Below are 18,956 nucleotides of genomic sequence, written 5' to 3'. Positions count from 1 at the left end.
GTGACAAAAATGGGGTCCTGAGCCCACATCTCCTGGCAACCATGTAAGTGTCACTGTCCTCCACCAGCCTGTCACAGTGTCTGGACACCGTCATCCCGGTTCTCAAGTTCTTCCTCGCCTTTTCCTGAAAGGCAATCTAGTGAACTAGCTAACAGCAGGGGCTGTTATTCAGCTTAGATCTGAACGGCAGCCACCTACTTCCTGAAGAGTGACCTTGAGCAAATGACTTCAGTGCTTCGTGCCTCAGTTTCTAGATCTATGAAATGGGGTGGGGTGGGACAAATGAGATACAGTGAAAATAACCGCTTGTTGGTAAGTGTTAGCTTCATTCCTGACCCCTCACAGAAGAGGCTGGGGTGGACTCAGAGTAGAGACAGGACCTTCAAGGCAAGAAATTGAAAGCCATCTGATAGTCTTAGAGGAGGCCAAGGAAGACAGCTTCCTTGTTTTGGAAGCGGTCTGAAGTTTGGAGGCTGAAAGAGGAGTCGTTGGCAGTGCTTGGCTAACTCTGCCTGATGCCCCCCACACAGGCACAGGCCAGGTCTTACCTATCTTTTCCCCAGTGCCTGGGATAGGGCTGGACACGTGGCAGAGGGTACCCACTGAATCTGGGGGCAGGCAGGAAGGAAGAACTCGGGGTTAGGGCAGCAGGGACCGTGTCCAGGAAAGGAATGTCTTCTCTTTGGGATCCTCTTGTTCTCTCTTCCCTCCCCCATTACTGTCTTCACCCACGTGGCAGATATTCAGATGCTCAGTTACAACAGTTCATAGAGTTCCTCAATTCCCCCACGTCTTATTTATTTAGCCCGCACCGCCAGGCATGTGGGATCCTAGTTCCCAGACCAGGAATCAAATCCGTGCCCCCTGCAGTGGAGTCTTAACCACTGGACCACGGGGGAACTCGCCTCCATTTCTTCTTTATCATTGCTACTGTCGGCTGCCCTGCTCCTCAACACCATTCCCTCTCTGTGCACCAAAGTCCCCTTTGTACCCGGAGAGAGAAAGAGAGCTGCTGCTGAGGCTGGAAAGCCCATGTGAAGGTGTGTGTGGGGGGTGTTGAGGGCAGTAAGTGTGTTTACACACAGGGTGCGTGCCTCGGTCTGCTGAGCACCTGGGAGCCCAGGGCCGCCTCACGTGGCCCTTTAAATGGGTCGTTCTGTATCAGTGCCACCGCTTTCCCCAGACACAGCTTTTCCTCTGAATTCTGCTCCCGCCACTCCCCCCTCCCCCTGCCCCAGTTCCTTTCTGCAGGGGGAGGAAATGCCCTCCTCCCCCAGCTGTTCCCCCCAGGATCTGTCGGTGTGGAAGGACATGAACCAGCGCAACTGAGAAGGGAGCGTAGGCAGGGCTTCGTAACACTGCCGTTTCCCCCCTCGCCACCACCTGGGAAGTACTCTCGTGTTCCCAGAAGTTCCCCTGGGGAGGGCAGATGCAGGGCCCAGGGTGGGGCGTGGGGTTGAGGAGAGGGTATTTGAGAGCAGTTTTCTTCCAGTTTGTGCTTCTTTCTGCAAGTAGCCAGCGGTGGTGCAGCTGAGCTGTCCCATCCGAGAGCCCAGTGCTCTTCCAGAAGGACATGGCTTTCTCTGGCCAACGGGGAGCTTTGGGGTCCCCTGGAGCGTGACATTTGGTAGCCCTCCTTTAAAAAGCTGTGTGCTGTTTATTGGACAGTGAAGAATGCTCATTTCACTCACTTCCTTCTTAGAAAGGTCAGCTTCTTTTCATCAAGAGGCTACCTTTACCCAAACAAGCTCAGCGCCCAGCATTTCGGAGATGCATTAGGACAAGCCAAATGAAAATGGTATTTCTGTGGGTCAGAAGCATTTCAACCTTGGCAGTTTGATGTGGTTCAGCCTAATAGATGATGGATTTTTTTTCTCCCCAGAATGTTAGCAAACAGAAGAGGAGAGTTCTTTTTTTACTTTATTTTTATTTTATATTGGTGCTTTCAAACTGTGGTGTTGGAGAAGACTCTTGAGAGTCCCTTGGACTGCAAGATCAAATCAGTCAATCGTAGAGGAAGTCAACCTTGAATATTCATTGGAAGGACTGATGCTGAAGCTGAAGCTCCAATACTTTGGCCACCTGATGCAAAGAGCCGACTCCTTGGAAAAGACCCTGATGCTGGGAAAGATAGAAGGCAGGAGGAGAAGGGGACAACAGAGGATGAGATGGTGGATGGCATCACTGACTCAATGGACATGAGTTTCAGCAAGCTCTGGGAGATGGTGAAGGAGAGTGAAGCCTGGCGTGCTGCAGTCCATGGGGTCACAAAGAGTCGGACCTAACTGAGTAACTGAATAACAGTTGATTTACAGTGCTGTATTAGTTTCAGGTGTACAGCAAAGTGATTCACTTATACATATACACATATCTGTTCTTTTTCAGTTCTTTTCCCGTATAGGTTATTTCAGAATATTGAGTAGAGTTCCCTGTGCTGCACACTAGGTCCTTGTTGATTAGTTTGTATATAGTAGTGTATGTACGTTTAGGGGGCTTCCCAGGTGGCACTAGTGGTAAAGAATCTGCCTGCCAGTGCAGGAGACTCAAGAGACATGGGTTTGATCCCTGGGTCGGGAAGATCCCCTGGAGTAGGAAATGGCAACCTACTCCAGTAATCTTGCCTGGAGAGTCTCAGGGACAGAGGAGTCTGGCGGGCTACTGTCAGTGAGGCTGCAGAGTCAGACACAACTGAGCGGCTGAGCTCATACATTTAGACTGTTGATCTTTCATTCCAAAATGAAGATTTGGTCTGCGTGTATATACCCAATAAAGCACCTCATTGGAGCAGAAGGAGAGAGAGCATGCACCTGTCAGGAAATGTGGATTTGAGGTCTGGTATTACCATCTATTATGCTGTGAGTTCCTAAACTCCTTAGGGATTCTGTTCTCCCATCTGTAATCCTTTCTTCACAAAGTAGTTGTGAGAAAGACATGAAAAAAAATGCATGTGAAAATGTCATTTATGTGGCAGATCCTCATACTGGGAGATCCTGTAGGTATATGTGTGTGTATATTAGTTGGTTCAGTTGCTCAGTCGTGTCCGACTCTTTGCGACCCCACGGACTGCGGCACGCCAGGCCTCCCTGTCCATCACCAACTCCCGGAGTTTACTCAAACTCATGTCTATTGAGTTGGTGATGCCATCCAACCACCTCATCCTCTGTCGCCTTCTCCTCCTGCCCCCAATCCCTCCCAGCATCAGGGTCTTTTCCAGTGAGTCAACTCTTCGCATGAGGTGGCCAAAGTACTGGAGTTTCAGCTTTAGCATCATTCCTTCCAAAGAACACCCAGGACTGATCTCCTTTAGGATGGACTGGTTGGATCTCCTTGCAGTCCAAGGGACTCTCAAGAGTCTTATCCAACGCCACAGTTCAAAAGTGTTTATATATATATATATATATATTTTTTTTTTTTCCTTTTCAACAATTTGTTCCTTTATTTAGCCTGAAACTTTTTATAAAGGTAAAAAATAATTTTAAGGAGGAATATCATCATCATTGCATTTGAGCTATTTTGATTTAAATTTTGTTTATTATTTTTCTTTATTTCTTAGTTGAAGGATAATTACTTTACAATGTTGTGTTAATTTCTGCCATACATCACCATGAATCAGCCATAGGTGTACACATGTCCGCTCCCTACCACCTCCCACCGTCCACTCCTCTAGGCTGTCACAGAGCCCTGGTTTGAGTCCCTGAGTCATACAGCAAATTCCCACTGTCTGTTCCACATATGGTAGCATATATGTTTCCGTGCTTCTCTCTCATTGGTCCCACCCCTGCCCCGGTGTCCATGAATCTGTTCTCTGTGTCTGCGTCTCCACTCTGCCCTGCAAATGCGTTCATCAGTACCATCTTTCTAGATTCTGTGTGCGTGTGGCGTGCTTAGTTGCTCAGTTGTGTCCGACTCTTGCCACACCACAGACTGCAGCCTGCCAGGCTCGTCTGTCCATGGGATTCTCCAGGCAAGAATACTGCAATGGGTTGCCATTTCCTTCTCCAGGGAATCTTCCAGACCCAGGAATGGAAGCTGGGTCTCCTGCATTGCAGGCAGATTCTTTACCAACTGAGCTAGATTCTGTGTATATGGGTTAATATGCGATATTTGTTTTTCTGTTTCTGACTTATTTTACTCTGTGTAATAGGCTCTAGGTTCATCCACCTCATTAGCACTGACTCAAATGTGTTCCTTTTTACAGGTGAGTAATATTCCATTGTATATATGTACCACAGCTTCTTTATCCATTCATCTGTCAGTGGACATCTAGGTTACTTCCATGTCCTAGCTATTGTAAATAGCACTTCAGTGAACATCGGGGTAATGTCTTTTTCAATTATGGTTTTCTCAGGGTGTATGCCCAGTAGTGGGATTGTTAGGTCATATGATAGTTTTGTTCCTATGTATATATTTTATACATATTCTTTAATTACAAATTCCACCAGATGTCTGCACAGGGAATAATCTGAAAATGTGTACTTTATGCTTCAGATACATAACAGAAAAATGTCGAACCCTTCTGTTCTCAGGACTGTACTTAAGTGAAAGAGTCTGGCTGAAATGAAAGCGTGTCCTATTTTTCATAAAAAAAAAAAAGCGCTTTGAGTTTCAAAAAGCTTGTTTACATCAAGGGATTAAATCTAGAAAATATTTCAACAAACGATCTGGATGGCATTAAAGACCTGCAGTCAGGACTTCTTTTTGAAATTCTAGAAGTATAAAGACACACATAATTGAATAATTTATTAATTGCTTTTTGCTGTGGCCCATAGAGCAGACTTTCATTTTTAAATATACAAGATATTTTCTTATACTTTGCCCCATTCAATAGATGTTTTTCTAAAACGTTTTGAGATCTAAATTTTCACAAATTGAACCGTACTGTCAAAGCACAGGAGAGATTGTTGTCTGAAAGTCGCAGAAGATTGCTGTGTTACAAGGTTCAGTTTATTAAGTAAAAAGCCTGCTGTAGGATTTTTACTTAATGACATCTAATTTTATCTGTGTCATGCTTTCTTGTTTCCTGTGTTGGGTTTTCGTGAAGTGATTTGACAAGAAGTTGTTTCCACTGGGGGTATGTAAAGCAGTCTGGGAACAGAACCTCCCGCCTGGGTTTCAGCCTGTGAGCTCTTAGCTGGTTGGATGAGCAAGATGCTGAGAGGCCTAGTTCCCATCTTGTTTGCTGTTGGTGAGTTACCATCTCACCCTGCAAGGCTCTGGGAGAGAATGAAATTAAAGGACCTGAAAAAAGTATATATTCCCCAGAGGCCTGCAGGCTTTTCAACATTTATAGCAGCAGCAGTGCTGGCGCTGTGTGAGATTTTTTTCCCCTTCTCCTGTTGTTTCACTGTGCTTATTTTATTGGAGGGAATAATGGGGAGGGGGTGGGAGATGAGGCAGCTGGTGCAAAAGAGTGACTTTCTAGTTTAACCCCTCAGCTGCTGGGAGGCTGGTCACTCGCTGACTGTTCACTCAGCTTTGGGGGGCAGCTGGGGGCAGCCGGCAGGGACAGACAGCACAGACAGACAGAGCATAACCTTGCCTTGGAAGTGTGGGCAAACAGAGCCCTGGACTGGGAACCTTGTCAAGCTCGACCTTAACTCACTGTGACCTTGCCCTAGCCCCCCTTGACCCTCAAGTGCAGCTGAGAGGGTGTGACTGGATCAGCTTGGCAGACTCCAGCATCTTTCGGGGCCAGGCAGGTGTGGTGGATGAGGCTGGCCCCGGGCGGTGTGTGTGAGAGGGTGTGGGGTGGGAGCAGGGCACCCATGTGGGAAAACTGGAGTTCCCTGGCTTCATCCAAGGTCATTGAGATTCTGCAGAATTATTTTTTTTAAATTTTTATACAATTTTTACAATTAACTCACTTGTTTTGTTTGGGGCTGTGCTGGGTCTTTGTCGCTGCACACAGGCTTTCTCTAGTTGTGGTGCCGGGGCTGCTCATCGTGGTGGCAGCTCTTACTGTGGATCTCGAGCTTTAGGCGCATGGGCTTCAGTGGTTACGGCACACGGGCTCAGCTTCCCTGTACCGTGTGGGATCTTCCCAGCTCAGGGATCGAACTCGTGTCCACTGCACTGGCAGGAGAATTCTTAACCCCCAGCTTCCCAGGCAGCGCAGTGGTAAAGAATCTGCCTGCCGGTGCAGGAGATGCAGGTTCAATCCCTGAGTCGGGAAGATCCCCTGGAGGAGGCTCCTGGAGTCAGATGGACTCACTGCCTGCGGGAGCGGCAACCCACTTGAGTATTCTTGCCTGGAGAATCCCATGGACAGAGGAGCCTGGTGGGTGAACGTCCATGGAGTTGCAAAGAGTAAGACTTGACTCAGCACACAGGCGTGATTTGCACGCTTCTTAACCACTGGGAAGTCCATTTTTGTACAATTTTAAAAGGTTACTTTCCGTTTACAGTTATTACAAAATATTGCCTATATGGCCTGTGTGAAACAAAACATCGCTGAGCCTGTCTTACCCCCAGTCGTTTGCACCTTCCACTCTCCTACCCCAATCTTGCCCTCCCACTGGTCGCCGCTGGTTTGTTTTCTGTATCTATGAGTCTACTTCCCTTATGTTCTGTCCACTAGTCTGTTATATTTTTTAGATTCCACGTGTAAATGATATCATACAGTATTGGTCTTTCTCTGACTTATTTCACTTAGCAGAGATTCCGAAGGTTTAAAACCGTTCTGCAAGGCGAAGTCACTGTCTTTGCCGCAGGTCTGGATACTATCAGACGTTTAGATGGATGACCCTTACCGCGTTCCAGTCTGTGTTCTTTTTACACATATTAATTCATTTCACCTTCGTCACAATGAGGTGGGCAATGAGGTACGTACTGTTACCTCAAATTTATCAACAAGGGCTCTAGCAGAAAGGAATTCTGAGTCATCCCAGTGGTGATCTGGCCAGACCAAAAATACAGACGGTACTTTTTAAGGCAAATCCCAGGTAGGACCCAGAGGGGTGTGGACCTCAGCTGAAGGAGAGTGTGACCAATACATCCTAAACTTACTTTGCCCCAAAGTATCAGTCAGAACCCAGGGAAAGAGACATGAAGTAAAATATCCAGAGGGCTTTTATGAGGAAAGGGATATTAGAAGTGTTCCGCATCACTTTTTTTTAAGAGTGGTCAGTACATTCGTATCATAGTGCAATACGAATCACCATCTATCTTCAGAACTCTTTCCATTTTGCAGAACGAAAACTCTATACCCTTTTAACAACAGCTTCCATTCCTCTCTCCCCCACCTCCTGGCAACCTTTAATCTATTTTCTATCTCTGTGAATTTGACTCCTCTGTACCTCCTATAAGTGGAATCAAATGCTATTTGTCTTTTTGGGAGTAGATTATTTCACTTAGCAGCATAATATCTTTAAGGTTCATTCAAGTTTGGCATGAGTCTTAACTTCTTTCCTTTTGAAGGCTGAGTAATATTCCACTGTGTGGCTAGCCCACCTTCTATTTCTCTGTTCATCTCTCCATGGACGCTTGATTTGCTTCCACTGTTTTGGCTGTTGTGAATTACACTGCTGTGAATGTGGGTGTCACTTTTAAGAGAGAATGAAGACCCGTGGGTGGACATCACAGGGAGGCAAAGCCTGGCTGGACAATGGCAGGAAGAACTTTTCCTTGACTGTAACCCTTTCCTGGGGCTGCTCCAGGAGCTGGGGAGCTCCCCGTCACAGGGGCTTCTTGGCAGGGGTGTCCCTATGGGAGGAGATGGCCCATCAGATGATTCCCAAGGTCCCTCCCATCCTAAGGCTTCCTCTTAGAGAGGAGCCGAGGGGCTACCCACCTTCAGCCAACTGAGCCAGCTCGGACTGGGTTGCCAGATCCAATGGAAGGCACCAACTGCTCTTCTGTTCCCTGTCCCCCAGCGAGAGTCCCCTGTGGGCAAACCCCAGCGGGGGACAACGTTGTCCTGCCATCTGCTTCTGAGTACAGAACATGTCAGCAGGCAGAGATCAGACTTTCCCACCTGAAGAGGGACCGGATATCACTCACCTCAACTTTTTTTCTTTTTTTTGGTTGCAGCATGTGGGATCTTTAGTTGTGGCATGTGGGATCCAGTGCCCTGACTAGGGATCAAATGTGGGCCACCTGCCCTGGGAGCTCAGTCTTAGCCACTGGGCTACCGGGGAAGTCCCTCACCCTGCTTTTTGTGAAGAAGGACACGCTGATCACTGAGGAATGATGGGGAAGAGGGAGGCGAAGGGCAGAGAGCTGAGTGTGCAGGATTTCTGTCTTTGGGACAGCGTCCGTCCATTCCGCTTGGTCCACTGAAGCCATAGACATTGCTGTCCATGCCAGTGTTCAGGAGCCCGGTCAGATCTCATGCATGGGTCCCCCTCTTTCAGAGGAGTTCAAGATGTGCCCTTGAGCTGGGCCTGGGCCAGGCAGCAAAGGCGGGGGAGGTGGGTGGGAGAAAACAGAAGCGGGGCATCCCCTCTTGCCTCCTCCCCCAAGACTGATGTTTTCCAGGGAGATTCCGGGCTCCTTTCTGCTTCTGGGTAAATGGAATGGAGCTTTGAAAGCACTGCAAGAGTGCCCCTCAAAGGAGCCCTGTGGCGAAGTCTTTTGTAAAGTGAACAGTCCTTTTGTAAGGTGAATAATTGTGCTCTGATTATCTGCTTTGGAGGTTCAGAGTGTTCAGAGATTCTCAGGGGAAAGAGGGATTTGTCTGAAGGCCATCTGGCCCACCCTGTTTCCAATACTTGATTCTCTCGAGCACCCGCTCTGAGTGATGTGAAGCCCCCATGTGGACCCCTCTGTGATGGGAAACTCACCATCCCATGGATCATTCCATCTTTGGACAGCTCAGCTGATTAGAAATGGCAGCTTATCCTGAGCTTAAAAAGAAAAGTCTCTCTCTGAAGTTTTATCCGGTGTCTCTGCTTACAGGTTACACTAAATATGCCTTTTGCTTGTGTTGACTCACTTGATAGCTGACCACAGTGAACTTGACCTCCCCCAAGTCTTCTCCTCATTTGTTTCTCAGATGCAGGATTTTGAGTTCTCCTATCGTCCTGATGGTTCGTTCTGTTTTGACTTGGCTTGCTTTGCCGGCCTGCATCGCTTTGTAACCATGAGACCTAGCAGCTGGGGCAACATCCAGATACCTGTCTGTGTCGTGGAGACAGGGACTCGTGTCTCCCAGGATCTAGATTCTCTTCCTATGTTGGCACAGCTCCAGAGCTTTTATGACAGTAACAAACCTACCAACCCCTAAAATCTCAAAGCCGTGCTGGGACTACGCAACAACCACTTCATTCAGGATTTAATAGAGATGATATCTTTTTAAACTCCATCTTTATTTTTATTGTACTCCAACTCTTTTAGCATTTCCTCTGTTTACAAATTTTCTTTTTTTAATTTTAAAACTATTTATTTTCACATTTATTTGTTTGACTGTGCCAGGTCTTAGTTGCAGCATACAGGATCTTTAGTTGTGGCATGCAAACTCTTAGTTGTACCATGCGGGATCTAGTTCGCTGACCAGGGGGTGAACGCTGGCCCCCTGCATTGAGAGCATGGAGTCTTAACCACTGGGCCACCAGGAAAACCCCACAAATTTTATTTTTAAATTTATTTTTGGCCTCTCTCTTCAGCTTGTGGGATCTTAGTTTCCCAATCAGGCAACAAACCTGAGCCCTTGGCTGTGAAAGTGCGGAATTCTAACCACTGAACCACCAGGGAATTCCCAGAGATGACTTTTTTAAATGTCAGCTTTTCCTAGGCTGGCTACCTCTGCAGAGAAGTGGTCTGATCTGAAACTAATGAAACTCTCTCTCTTTTTTTTTTCCCAGAACTGGTCAGGCATGAAGTGTCAATTCAAGCTGCTGCGGATGGCTGTGGCCTTGATCTGCAGTAAGTTCTAATAGGGCTGGCTGGGGAAGGGGGACCCTGTACCAGTTCTGGGGGATGTAGACATGGCACAGTCCCTGCTCTTTAAGGACTTGTGGTCAAAAAGAGAAGGGAAACATGTCCACAATGTGGAAAGAAGTGGGGGTTACAGGAGGGTCTGACCTACACTGCTGCTCCCTGACCTACTTTTCACAGACATAGACTGTGCAGAGAGGAAAGTCCATGTGGGATAAGTTTCTAGCTCAATGGTCAGATCAAGAAAAATAACATTTTAGGGCTTTTATTCCTTTTGGTTTAAAAAAATTTCTGGTTTCAATATTTTTATTTAAAAATGTTTTTCCTTCCAGTTTTATTGAGATAAAATTGACACATGGCCCTGCATGAATTTCAGGTGTACAGCCTGATGATTTGACTTATATACATTATGAAATGGTTAGTACCATCAGCTTAGCGAACATCCATCATCTCGTATAGTTGAAGAATTAAAGAAATTGAAAAAAAAATCTTTTTTTCCTTGTGAGAAAAGTAATTTCTTAACCTTTTGGGTCACGGAGTCGATCCTTTGAGATCTCCTACTGGAAACTCAGGATTACTTTCCAGAAAAAGGCACATATGAGCGAGCTCACATCGGCATGCATACATGCACACACTCTGAAACTTGTAGTTTAGCAAGTTCACAAGCTATCGCGAATCCACGAACCCTTGAACAGGTGTGATGAGGGCCTTCGTTGAGAGAAGACAGTCTACCTGCAAAGGACATTTTGAGTGTGAAAGACAAGACAGGTGTTCACCAGGTAGACAGGATGCAAGAGGCCACTTCAGGTGCAGCAGAAACAGAGATGCAGAAGAGTGAAGGGTAAAGGCTGGCAAGGTGGTTAAGACTGACCCGCGAGGTTTAGGACTGAGTGTGATTGTGTCAGAGATCACTGGAGTCAGACCATGGAGGGATTTAAATACAAAGAGAAAAACTGGGCTTCATCCCCAGATGCACTAGGAGGGCAGTGGGGGGGCTTTAAATGAGAGAGATGTTGACAATTTTGAGTTTTCAGTGACTCATCAGACTGCAGTGTGGAGGGGGAGGTGTGTGCAGGGGATGAGACCAGAGGCCAAGAGGTTCATTCTGAGATGGAAAGAGATGAGTCTGAACAGAAGAGAGAAGAGGGACACACAAACTCTCATTCAGTCCCCAGAACATGGTTATGAAGAGCGGATTGTTTTTAGGCTTAATTTACAGGCTCAGAACATGAAGGTCACCCTCCTACAGGTGGTAGAGGCAGAATTCAGAGTGAGCCTGTGCTGTCTCTAATGCCCTGCACTTTCTCTAGGCTGGGCAGGAGCTTCGGGACTATCTCTATCTGGGTCAGCCACTTGGTTTGTGGGGAAAAGGAAAAACTGAGCCAGAACAGATATGGAATGGATAAGGGGCCCCAGGTGGGCTCCACTTAAATCCACTTCCACATCCTTTGTACCCCATGGCTTTCAGGGTCCTCTGGTCTCTGTTTCCTGGATGGGGTTGGAGATTTCTAATCCCAGAAAGGGCCTTCCAGCTCTAAAACTCACAGAATCTTTGAATCAGGGTCTGGGGGCGGCAGGAAGTGTGGGGAGGCTGTGGGAGGCAGTGGGCTAGGAGCTAGGGGGAGCATAGCTTCCTCATCTGCTCAGACTGAATTCGTCTGTTTGTAAAAAACGGAGCAGAGTCATGAGTCTTACAGTTTAAAGAATACAACCTGGGGACTTCCCTGGTGGACCAGTGGTTAAGACTTCTCTTTCCAGTGCAGGGGCTGCAGGTTAGATCCCTGGTTGGGGAGCTAAGATCCTACATGTCTCCTGGCAAAAAAAAAAAAAAGAAAGAAAGGAAAAACAGAACATAGAACAGAATTGTAACAAATCCAATAAAGACTTTAAAAAAGGGTCCACATAAAAAAATTTTGTTTTAAATAAAATAATCTAACTACAAGCATTATAAAAACTAAAATGCTGTTTTGGAACGGAGACCAATGTTACTCCAACTTCCCTTGGGGACTGCAGGGCCTGCAAGGCAAAGGCAGGAAGATGCCCTGGGACCCGGGGAGGCGGGAGGAGGTAAGGATGTGTGTCCCTCGCCACTCCTTTTCCGCCATCTACTGGCCATCCCTGGGGTTGCAGGGCCCAGGCCTGGAAGCTTAGGCAATTCCTCGGGGAATGAACATCCTTGGAGGTGCTAGCATCTCTGGGGTGATTAGGGTGGAGAGAGGCACCCTGGTTTAATTAAATGGTAACCTAACAAGGTTCTTTGGGTGATAGGTAATAAAATGGCACTTATCCCTTCAAGAGAGTACATCCCCGTTGAATTGGCCAAGCCGAGTTTGCACAAGAAGGATGGATTGAAGAGCGGGATAGGGGCATTTTAGACTCTGTTAAGATTACATTCTAACACTTTGTTGAGATTATTTCCGTTCCTTCTTTGCCCTTCTCTCCCTTCATCGCTTCCTTTCAACCACAAAAGCACCAGTTCTGAGGGTTCTCCAGGGTTTAGAGCTAGTACATGAGGACACTTAGTAAACTGTAAAGGGCTCGCACATACTGAGATTCTTGCTGATGTCCCAGCAGTGTAGCCTGGTATGTAGAGTCTGAGACTTTATACAGGTGGGGAAACTGAGCCTCCAGAACGCATGACTGCAGGGGTGCAGGCCCTTTGGCCTTCTGCACAGAGCTGTCCCCTCGGCCTTAAGGTCTTCTCTCTCTTTTTAAGATTTTTTTCTTGATATGGACTATTTCTAAAGTCTTTATTGAATTTGTTACAGTATTTTGTGTTTTTGAATTTTTGGCCACGAGAGCTGTGGGCCCTTAACTCCCTGCCTTGAAAGATGAAGTTTTAACCACTGGACCACCAGGGAAGTTCTGGGTCTTCTCTTGATATTCAAATGTCCCTCCTTTAGGAAGATTTGGCCTAATTCTCCAAACTAAAGAATCCCCTTCTTGAAACACAACCTTGATTTTAAATCACCTATTTGTTTGTCTTCCCGTGGGGTTTCTTTTGAGCTTCCCTGATAGCTCAGTTGGTAAAGCATCCGCCTGCAATGTAGGAGACCCGTTAGATGCCTGGGTTGGGAAGATCCGCTGGAGAAGGGAAAGGCTACCCACTCCAGTATTCTGGCCTTTTACCGGATTATCTTACTATGTAGTTATATGCTGGTTGATCACCAGATTCTGTAAGCCCTGGGAGAACAGTAGTGTGTTTGCTGTCTTCATGATTATATTTCCAGTGCGCACAGCAAACAGTGCTTGGCCTGTTGGGTAGTGAAAGAATTAGTGGCTGGATGACTGCGTGGCTGGCTGGAGTGCAAGACCTCTCGTTCAGCTCCCACCCCGTGCCCTCCGGTGACCTGCCTGTGCTTCCTCCCCTTGCAGTGAGCATGGAGTTTGGACGGGCCGTGTGGCTGCGGTTCCACCCATCAGCTTACCCTCCCTGTCCTCACCCGAGCTTCGTGGCACACTTGGGTGGCGTGGCTGTGGGCATCACCCTGGGTGTGGTAGTCCTGAGGAACTACGAGCAGAGGCTGCAAGACCAGTCGCTGTGGTGGATTTTCGTGGCCATGTACACCGTCTTTGTGCTGTTCGCCGTCTTCTGGAACATCTTTGCCTACACCCTGCTGGACTTGAAGCTGCCGCCGCCCCCCTAAGGGCCTGAAGGACCTTGGTCTGGGAGAGGAGGGAGAAGCAGCATCAGCCTAAAGCAGCTGTATTCTTTTTCTCATCACCAGCTCAGTGAGGCCAGAGAGGAGAGGACAAGAGATGCTGGGCTACTGTAACATTTGTGTTCAGATCTGAGCAGACAGTGGAGGCCTTTTTCTGAAGGCACCTGTTGGAGGAATTGGATGTAGCTTCTGTAGTTCTGAGGACCTCAGGCCAGGGCGAAGGCCTGGGGTGAGGTGAAAGGGGCCGTCCCCTTGGGCTGGGCGTGTCCTATGTGTTCAGGGACACAGGCTGGGCAGCAGCCTTCTCCTTCATCCACCACCCAGAGGTACCTAAGAGTGGAAGGAAGGCCCGCGGCTGTAGTAGCCAGGCAGGCCCTGTCCAGCCCAGAGGTCGCTATGGGCCAGGACGTGTTCCCTCCATAGCTATTGGGTATGGAGCTCTGGATTGGAAGGGGGCCTGGTGGTGGAGGATGGTCAACTTTGGTCTGGGCTGGAGGTACCCAAGATGCCCTCCCATGCCTGTCGCTGGGCACTGGGGTGCCCACCAGTGGGGCTCTCTCTCAGGCCTGGAGAGAGCAGAGGGAGATCCTACAGCTCCAGGGCCCCCCTTCCCCCTCCTTGCCCTCGGGGTACGTGTGAGAGGAACCTGATGAGGGAGGCAGTAACTTTTTTCAGGGCTTCCCCAATAGCTCGGATGATAAAGAATCTGCCTGCCGTGCGGGAGACCCAGGTTCGATCCCTAGGTCGGGAAGATCCCCTGGAGAAGGGAATGGCTACCCACTCCAGTGTTCTTGCCCATCAGGCAAGACTGTAGCCCACCAGGCTCCTCTGTCCATGGGATCACAAAGAGTCGAACAGGACTGAGCGACTTTCACTTTCACTCCCCTCCTCACACCCCCAGCGGGAAGGGAAGGCTATCAGCTTCAGACTTCTCCCGGGTGCTGACGTCTCACACCAGTGTCTGGACATCCATCCCCTTTTGTTTAGGGTCTTTTCCTCCCCTTCCACTGCCCACAGCCCCCAGTGCGCCTGTCCTCTGCTTACAGAGCCAATGTTCTGGTACGTGTGTGTGTGTGTGTGTGCACATATGTGGTTTGGTGGGCAGATGTGTGTGTGTGTGTGTGTGTGTTTGTGCACATATGTGGTTTGGTGGGCAGATGCACGTGTGATGGGAAAGACGATGTGAGGCCCGCTGGAGGCTGCAGAGGAAACCTGCACAGGGTGGAGGCTGTTGGGGAGGCCACCTGAGAGGAAGGGGGCACTGAGAGATAGGAAGCTCACCCCCTTCTTCCCCATCCCCATTCCTCCCGGGTGCCTCCCTGAGAATCCCTGACCAGCGGGAGACTGCTGCTGTGGAGGGAGACCTCCGGCGCGTCCAAGGACCTTGAGGATGCTGAGGTTTCCCTCCCCTTTGCCACGTTCTGCTCTGACTCCTGTCTAGAGGAGCCTTCCTGTCTGAAAAGATTCTGTTGTGTCTCCCTTAGGAGGGAAGGAGCTTTGGGGGTGCAGGAAAGGCTGGAGCAGGAATGTTGGGGCCAAGTATCCTTTCAAAGTTGGGGAGCACAGGGATTCCAATTCAGACAGGAAACTGCTCCTGAAGAAGAATTGGTGAGTGCTTGGGGGAATATTGCAGGCGAGGAGGACAGCCCTCTGATGCTCAGAGCTGGGAGGGCACGTGGAGATGGTCAAATCTGCGCCCCCACCCCAAAACAAGTGGCAGAACAGGGCTGAGGCAGCGATCCGCTGCAGGACCTGGTGCCCACTCTGAGGGGAGGGTGTGGGGAGCATGGCTTTTTACGAACTGTGTCTCTTTATGCTGCCCTGGGAACTCCCTACATTGACAGCCCAGAGGGCTGTGTTCCTGCAGGAACGGGGCCACCACAAGCCTGTCAGAGCCCTCACTCTGCTAAGGTCCAGAGTCAGCCAGGCCGGCTATTCAGGGGTCTTGGGCCACTGTGATCACCCATAAATGGGCAGGGTCTTCCTACCCCGGGACACCCCTACTCACTCCCGGGCTATGCCAAGCCCTTCCCTGTCTTGGCCCAACGATGGATTGTTCTGGTCCCCACGTATGGCTCCCGAGGCCACGCTACACTTGTGCCAACGCTGTGCTAAGGACACCTGGGGAGATGCGCCCGGGTCTCTGGCTGAGCCGTGCCAGTCTGTCCCTGCCAGCCATCCTCCGCCCTCCTGAGGGCCAGGTGTGGTCAGAAGAGTGAGCTTCTTAGGAGAGGAGACTGAGCTGGAAGGGAGGCCGAGAAGACGTGGGCAAAGATGGGGGTGGGGGGGTCTCCGTTGTGGGCTGCCATCCCTGCTAACCCTGAGTGATGCTGTCCCTTCTGGGAGCAACAGAGGCTGCTTGTGCCCTGCTGGGAGGCAGGGCATCGCCTCTCTCCTGGCACCTGAGTGCTCTGGGATGTGGTGGAGGAAGCGGAGACACTTCTGCCTTTATCTGGTGTGGTCTGGAGTTGGGGGCTTCCTCTCAGGTGTGGGAAGACTGAACCGCAAGAGTCTAGAAAGCCCATCAGGGAAGCACTCAGTTCCTTCAGGGCTTCAGATGGAAGCTTGTTACTGAGAAGGACTGCATCAGGCAGAGGTGTGGAGTCTTGGGCTGTGAGGCCTGGGATGCACTAAGGGCTCCTCTACGCCCCGCGCCACCAGCCCCAGCTGCTCCTGGTCCACAAGCAACCTTGAAGTTCTTTGTTGTGCTCAACGCCCACCTCCGCCGCCTCTCCCGACCACCGCGTCCAAGCAGGACCACGCAGTGGGGGCAGAAGTCACTTCAGACGCCCCAGGTCTCCAGCCCAGCGCCGGCAGACAGCTGTCCGGTAAGAAAGGTCTACTTCTGGGGGTCTGGCTTCCTCCCAGGCAGGCCCCTCTGTTCCCACGTCCCCTCCTCATCCAGTATGGCCACCTGATCGGGTGCTGAGAAGCAGCAGGTGGAGAGAATCTTCAGGCTGTGGAAGCCAGTCAGCCTTTTATCCACAGGCTTCAGACACTGAAAACTGAAGGTTTCCCAAACAGCAGTCCCGGACTCACCCCCTCCTTACATGGAAGAGGAATCACAGAAACTGGGGAAAGGAAAACGGACCTTCCAAGGAGAAATTTCATTTTAGTGACACCACTTATCATTAGTTTTTTAATTAGGAAAAGCTCTTGGATGAGGTGCTTTTGCCAGCTCACAGGGTTCTCAGTTTCCATGAGAACCATTCTTGGCCAGAGGATTAGGGGAGTCGGTGCTCACCAAGCCTGGATCTCCCTGCAGTGTCCAGTTTCATTTGCAAATAATGCTGATTCCCGGGTGCAGTGGAAAACCCTTTCCTGGCATCATTCATGTTCCCAGTGCTGGCCGGAAAGCTCCAATATTCCTCTGCCTTAAAAAACTGCCCAGCCCAACACCTGTCTTCCCCCTCCCAGGACTGGAGTAGGTGGAAAAAAAAAACCCACAAGCTGCAGTGTTTGTTTCTAAATATTTTTGTATCGTGTACATTCTGTATATTTTTGTTGTAACATATTATTTGAGCACAGATTCCATTAAAGATTTTTTTTTCTTTAAGTCATTGGTTATACAGTTATTCTCACCAGTTTCACCAGTTACTCGGGAAGGGCTGGCACTGGAGCCTGTTTCATCTCGGTCTGGGTTAGGGTTGGGGAGGCAGGGAGGGTGGACGACGGTGGGGGTGGGTCTGTGATGTATGCCCTACGGATGGGGCATCCATGCTCAGCACTGGTCTTTCCAACTTGGTAGTTCTTAACCTTTCTTGAATACAGTTCTTTTGAGTGGTTGATGAAAGCTATGATTTTTCTCCCCATAAAAATGCACAGACAGACAATTCTATGTATAATTTAGAGGGAAAGGGCTATGAATAAGGAAACTCATCTAGGGTTTCAGGTCATGAACCTCTGTGCCAGCCGTCCTGGTGGGTGCCTGGCCTTCCCCTTCCACTCTTACACTGTACCCCGATGAGAGCTTAATATTCTATTATTAGTGGATGAGTCTTCTTCAGAATATCCTAGATACTTCCTTCATTACCCCAATAGCCTAGTCTTTAGGTCTTTTTCTTCTTTTTTGCCATGTACCCTGACTAGGGATTGAACCCATACCCTCTGAATTGGGAGCATGGAGTCTTAACCGCTGGACCACCCAGCAAGTCCCTAGGTCTTTCTAGGGTATGTCAGCATCCTGATCCTAAAACAGGAATAGGAATGTCCTTGGGGTGAAAGCACGGACAGTTCACTTACAGAAGGGGAAAATAAGAGGAGAGCAAATGTTAAAGGTATTCTGGTGCTTGGTATGTTTAATAATCAAGTGGGCTTTGACTGAGTGAAGCCTGAGAAACCATCCTCACCAGTTTCTCTAAGCTAATGGCAGTGTATGTAGTTTGGCCATTCACAGCTTTCAGTGGAGGATTAAACTACCCTGTTAAAATTCAGGGTATGGGAGTTGTTCCAATCATGTTTTCACATCAGTTTCTTGTGTATCATTTGCAAATATTTCTACATGCTTTCTGGAATGGCAGAAGTCATCCCAGAGCAAATTTTAGAGCATGGTTCAGGCTCAAGATCTAGGATCTGTTTGGAGTGTGGGGAACAGAGTCCTGTCAGCAGCCGTGGTCCCGGGACTCGGTTCCCAAAGGCAACCTCCCTGGCAGCCGGCAGTCGTTGAACCAGCGCTGCCTCCGGCCTCCTACCACTCTGCTCTTCACTCTTGCTTCCTCCTTTCCACCAGCTTCTCCTTCTCCCTGTAACTTAAAAGCTACCAATAATAGGGTAATTATACAGACCACTTAGTGGGTACCTACTATGTGCCAGGGCACTGGGCAAGGCACTTTCAGTCTTATTTAATTGCACAGCTACTTGAAGTGGGCATAAGTACACCCATATCTACCCATGAAGGGAAGGCTTAGAGAAGTTCAGTAACTTGCCAGCAGGATCGCAGCCAAGACGGCCTGGTTCCAAAGTTCCTGTGCTCAGCCCTCGGGTGTTTGTATAGGACTTTAAGGACACTTAAGTTTGCAGAAGCGTCAGGGCGTTTGTTTAAAGATCCAGTCTCGTGGCCCTGGGTCTGGAGCCATCTGGTCAGTCATGAACCTTGGCGTATTTGCTTGGTGTTCACTTACCAGGATCTCCACTTTGTCGGCCCTCCCAGAGGTAGTTCACAAGAAAACTCACAGCTATCAATTCATTACTGCTCCCTATCACCGCCCCACCAGCCCTGACTTCCGAAATCTAGCATTTCCGCCAACTTAGAGTGATATGAAGTCTGTGAGGCACATTTAAGAAGTTTAGCGGGTATACGACGGGAGCTGCCCTCTTAGGCCTCCAAGTGGAAAGACTTCATTGAAGCCAGTGGTGTCTCCATGACAGAGAAGACACGGTTAGGAGAAGTGTAGTCCTGGTAACTGAGTCATTTCTGAGACG

At 49.0% G+C, this 18,956-nt stretch overlaps 1 protein-coding gene across 1 annotated transcript in view; it reads left to right on the top strand.

The window, feature by feature from the left end:
• RHBDL3 (rhomboid like 3) overlaps positions 1-13,520 on the top strand; it is a 50,957-nt gene extending 37,437 nt beyond the window's left edge. The window contains exons 8-9 of the mRNA XM_052658328.1: positions 9,801-9,861; positions 13,249-13,520. Of these exons, the coding sequence (XP_052514288.1) occupies positions 9,801-9,861; positions 13,249-13,520 (333 nt within the window). The remainder of the gene's footprint in view (positions 1-9,800; positions 9,862-13,248) is intronic.
• Positions 13,521-18,956: the final 5,436 nt, after the last annotated feature.

Source organism: Budorcas taxicolor, chromosome 19 (genome assembly GCF_023091745.1).
Source record: "Budorcas taxicolor isolate Tak-1 chromosome 19, Takin1.1, whole genome shotgun sequence".
In the NCBI taxonomy this organism is placed as follows: Eukaryota; Metazoa; Chordata; class Mammalia; order Artiodactyla; family Bovidae; genus Budorcas; species Budorcas taxicolor.
The sequence above is the reverse complement of the archived record's forward strand: the minus strand, read 5'-3'. Positions and strand labels throughout refer to the sequence as shown.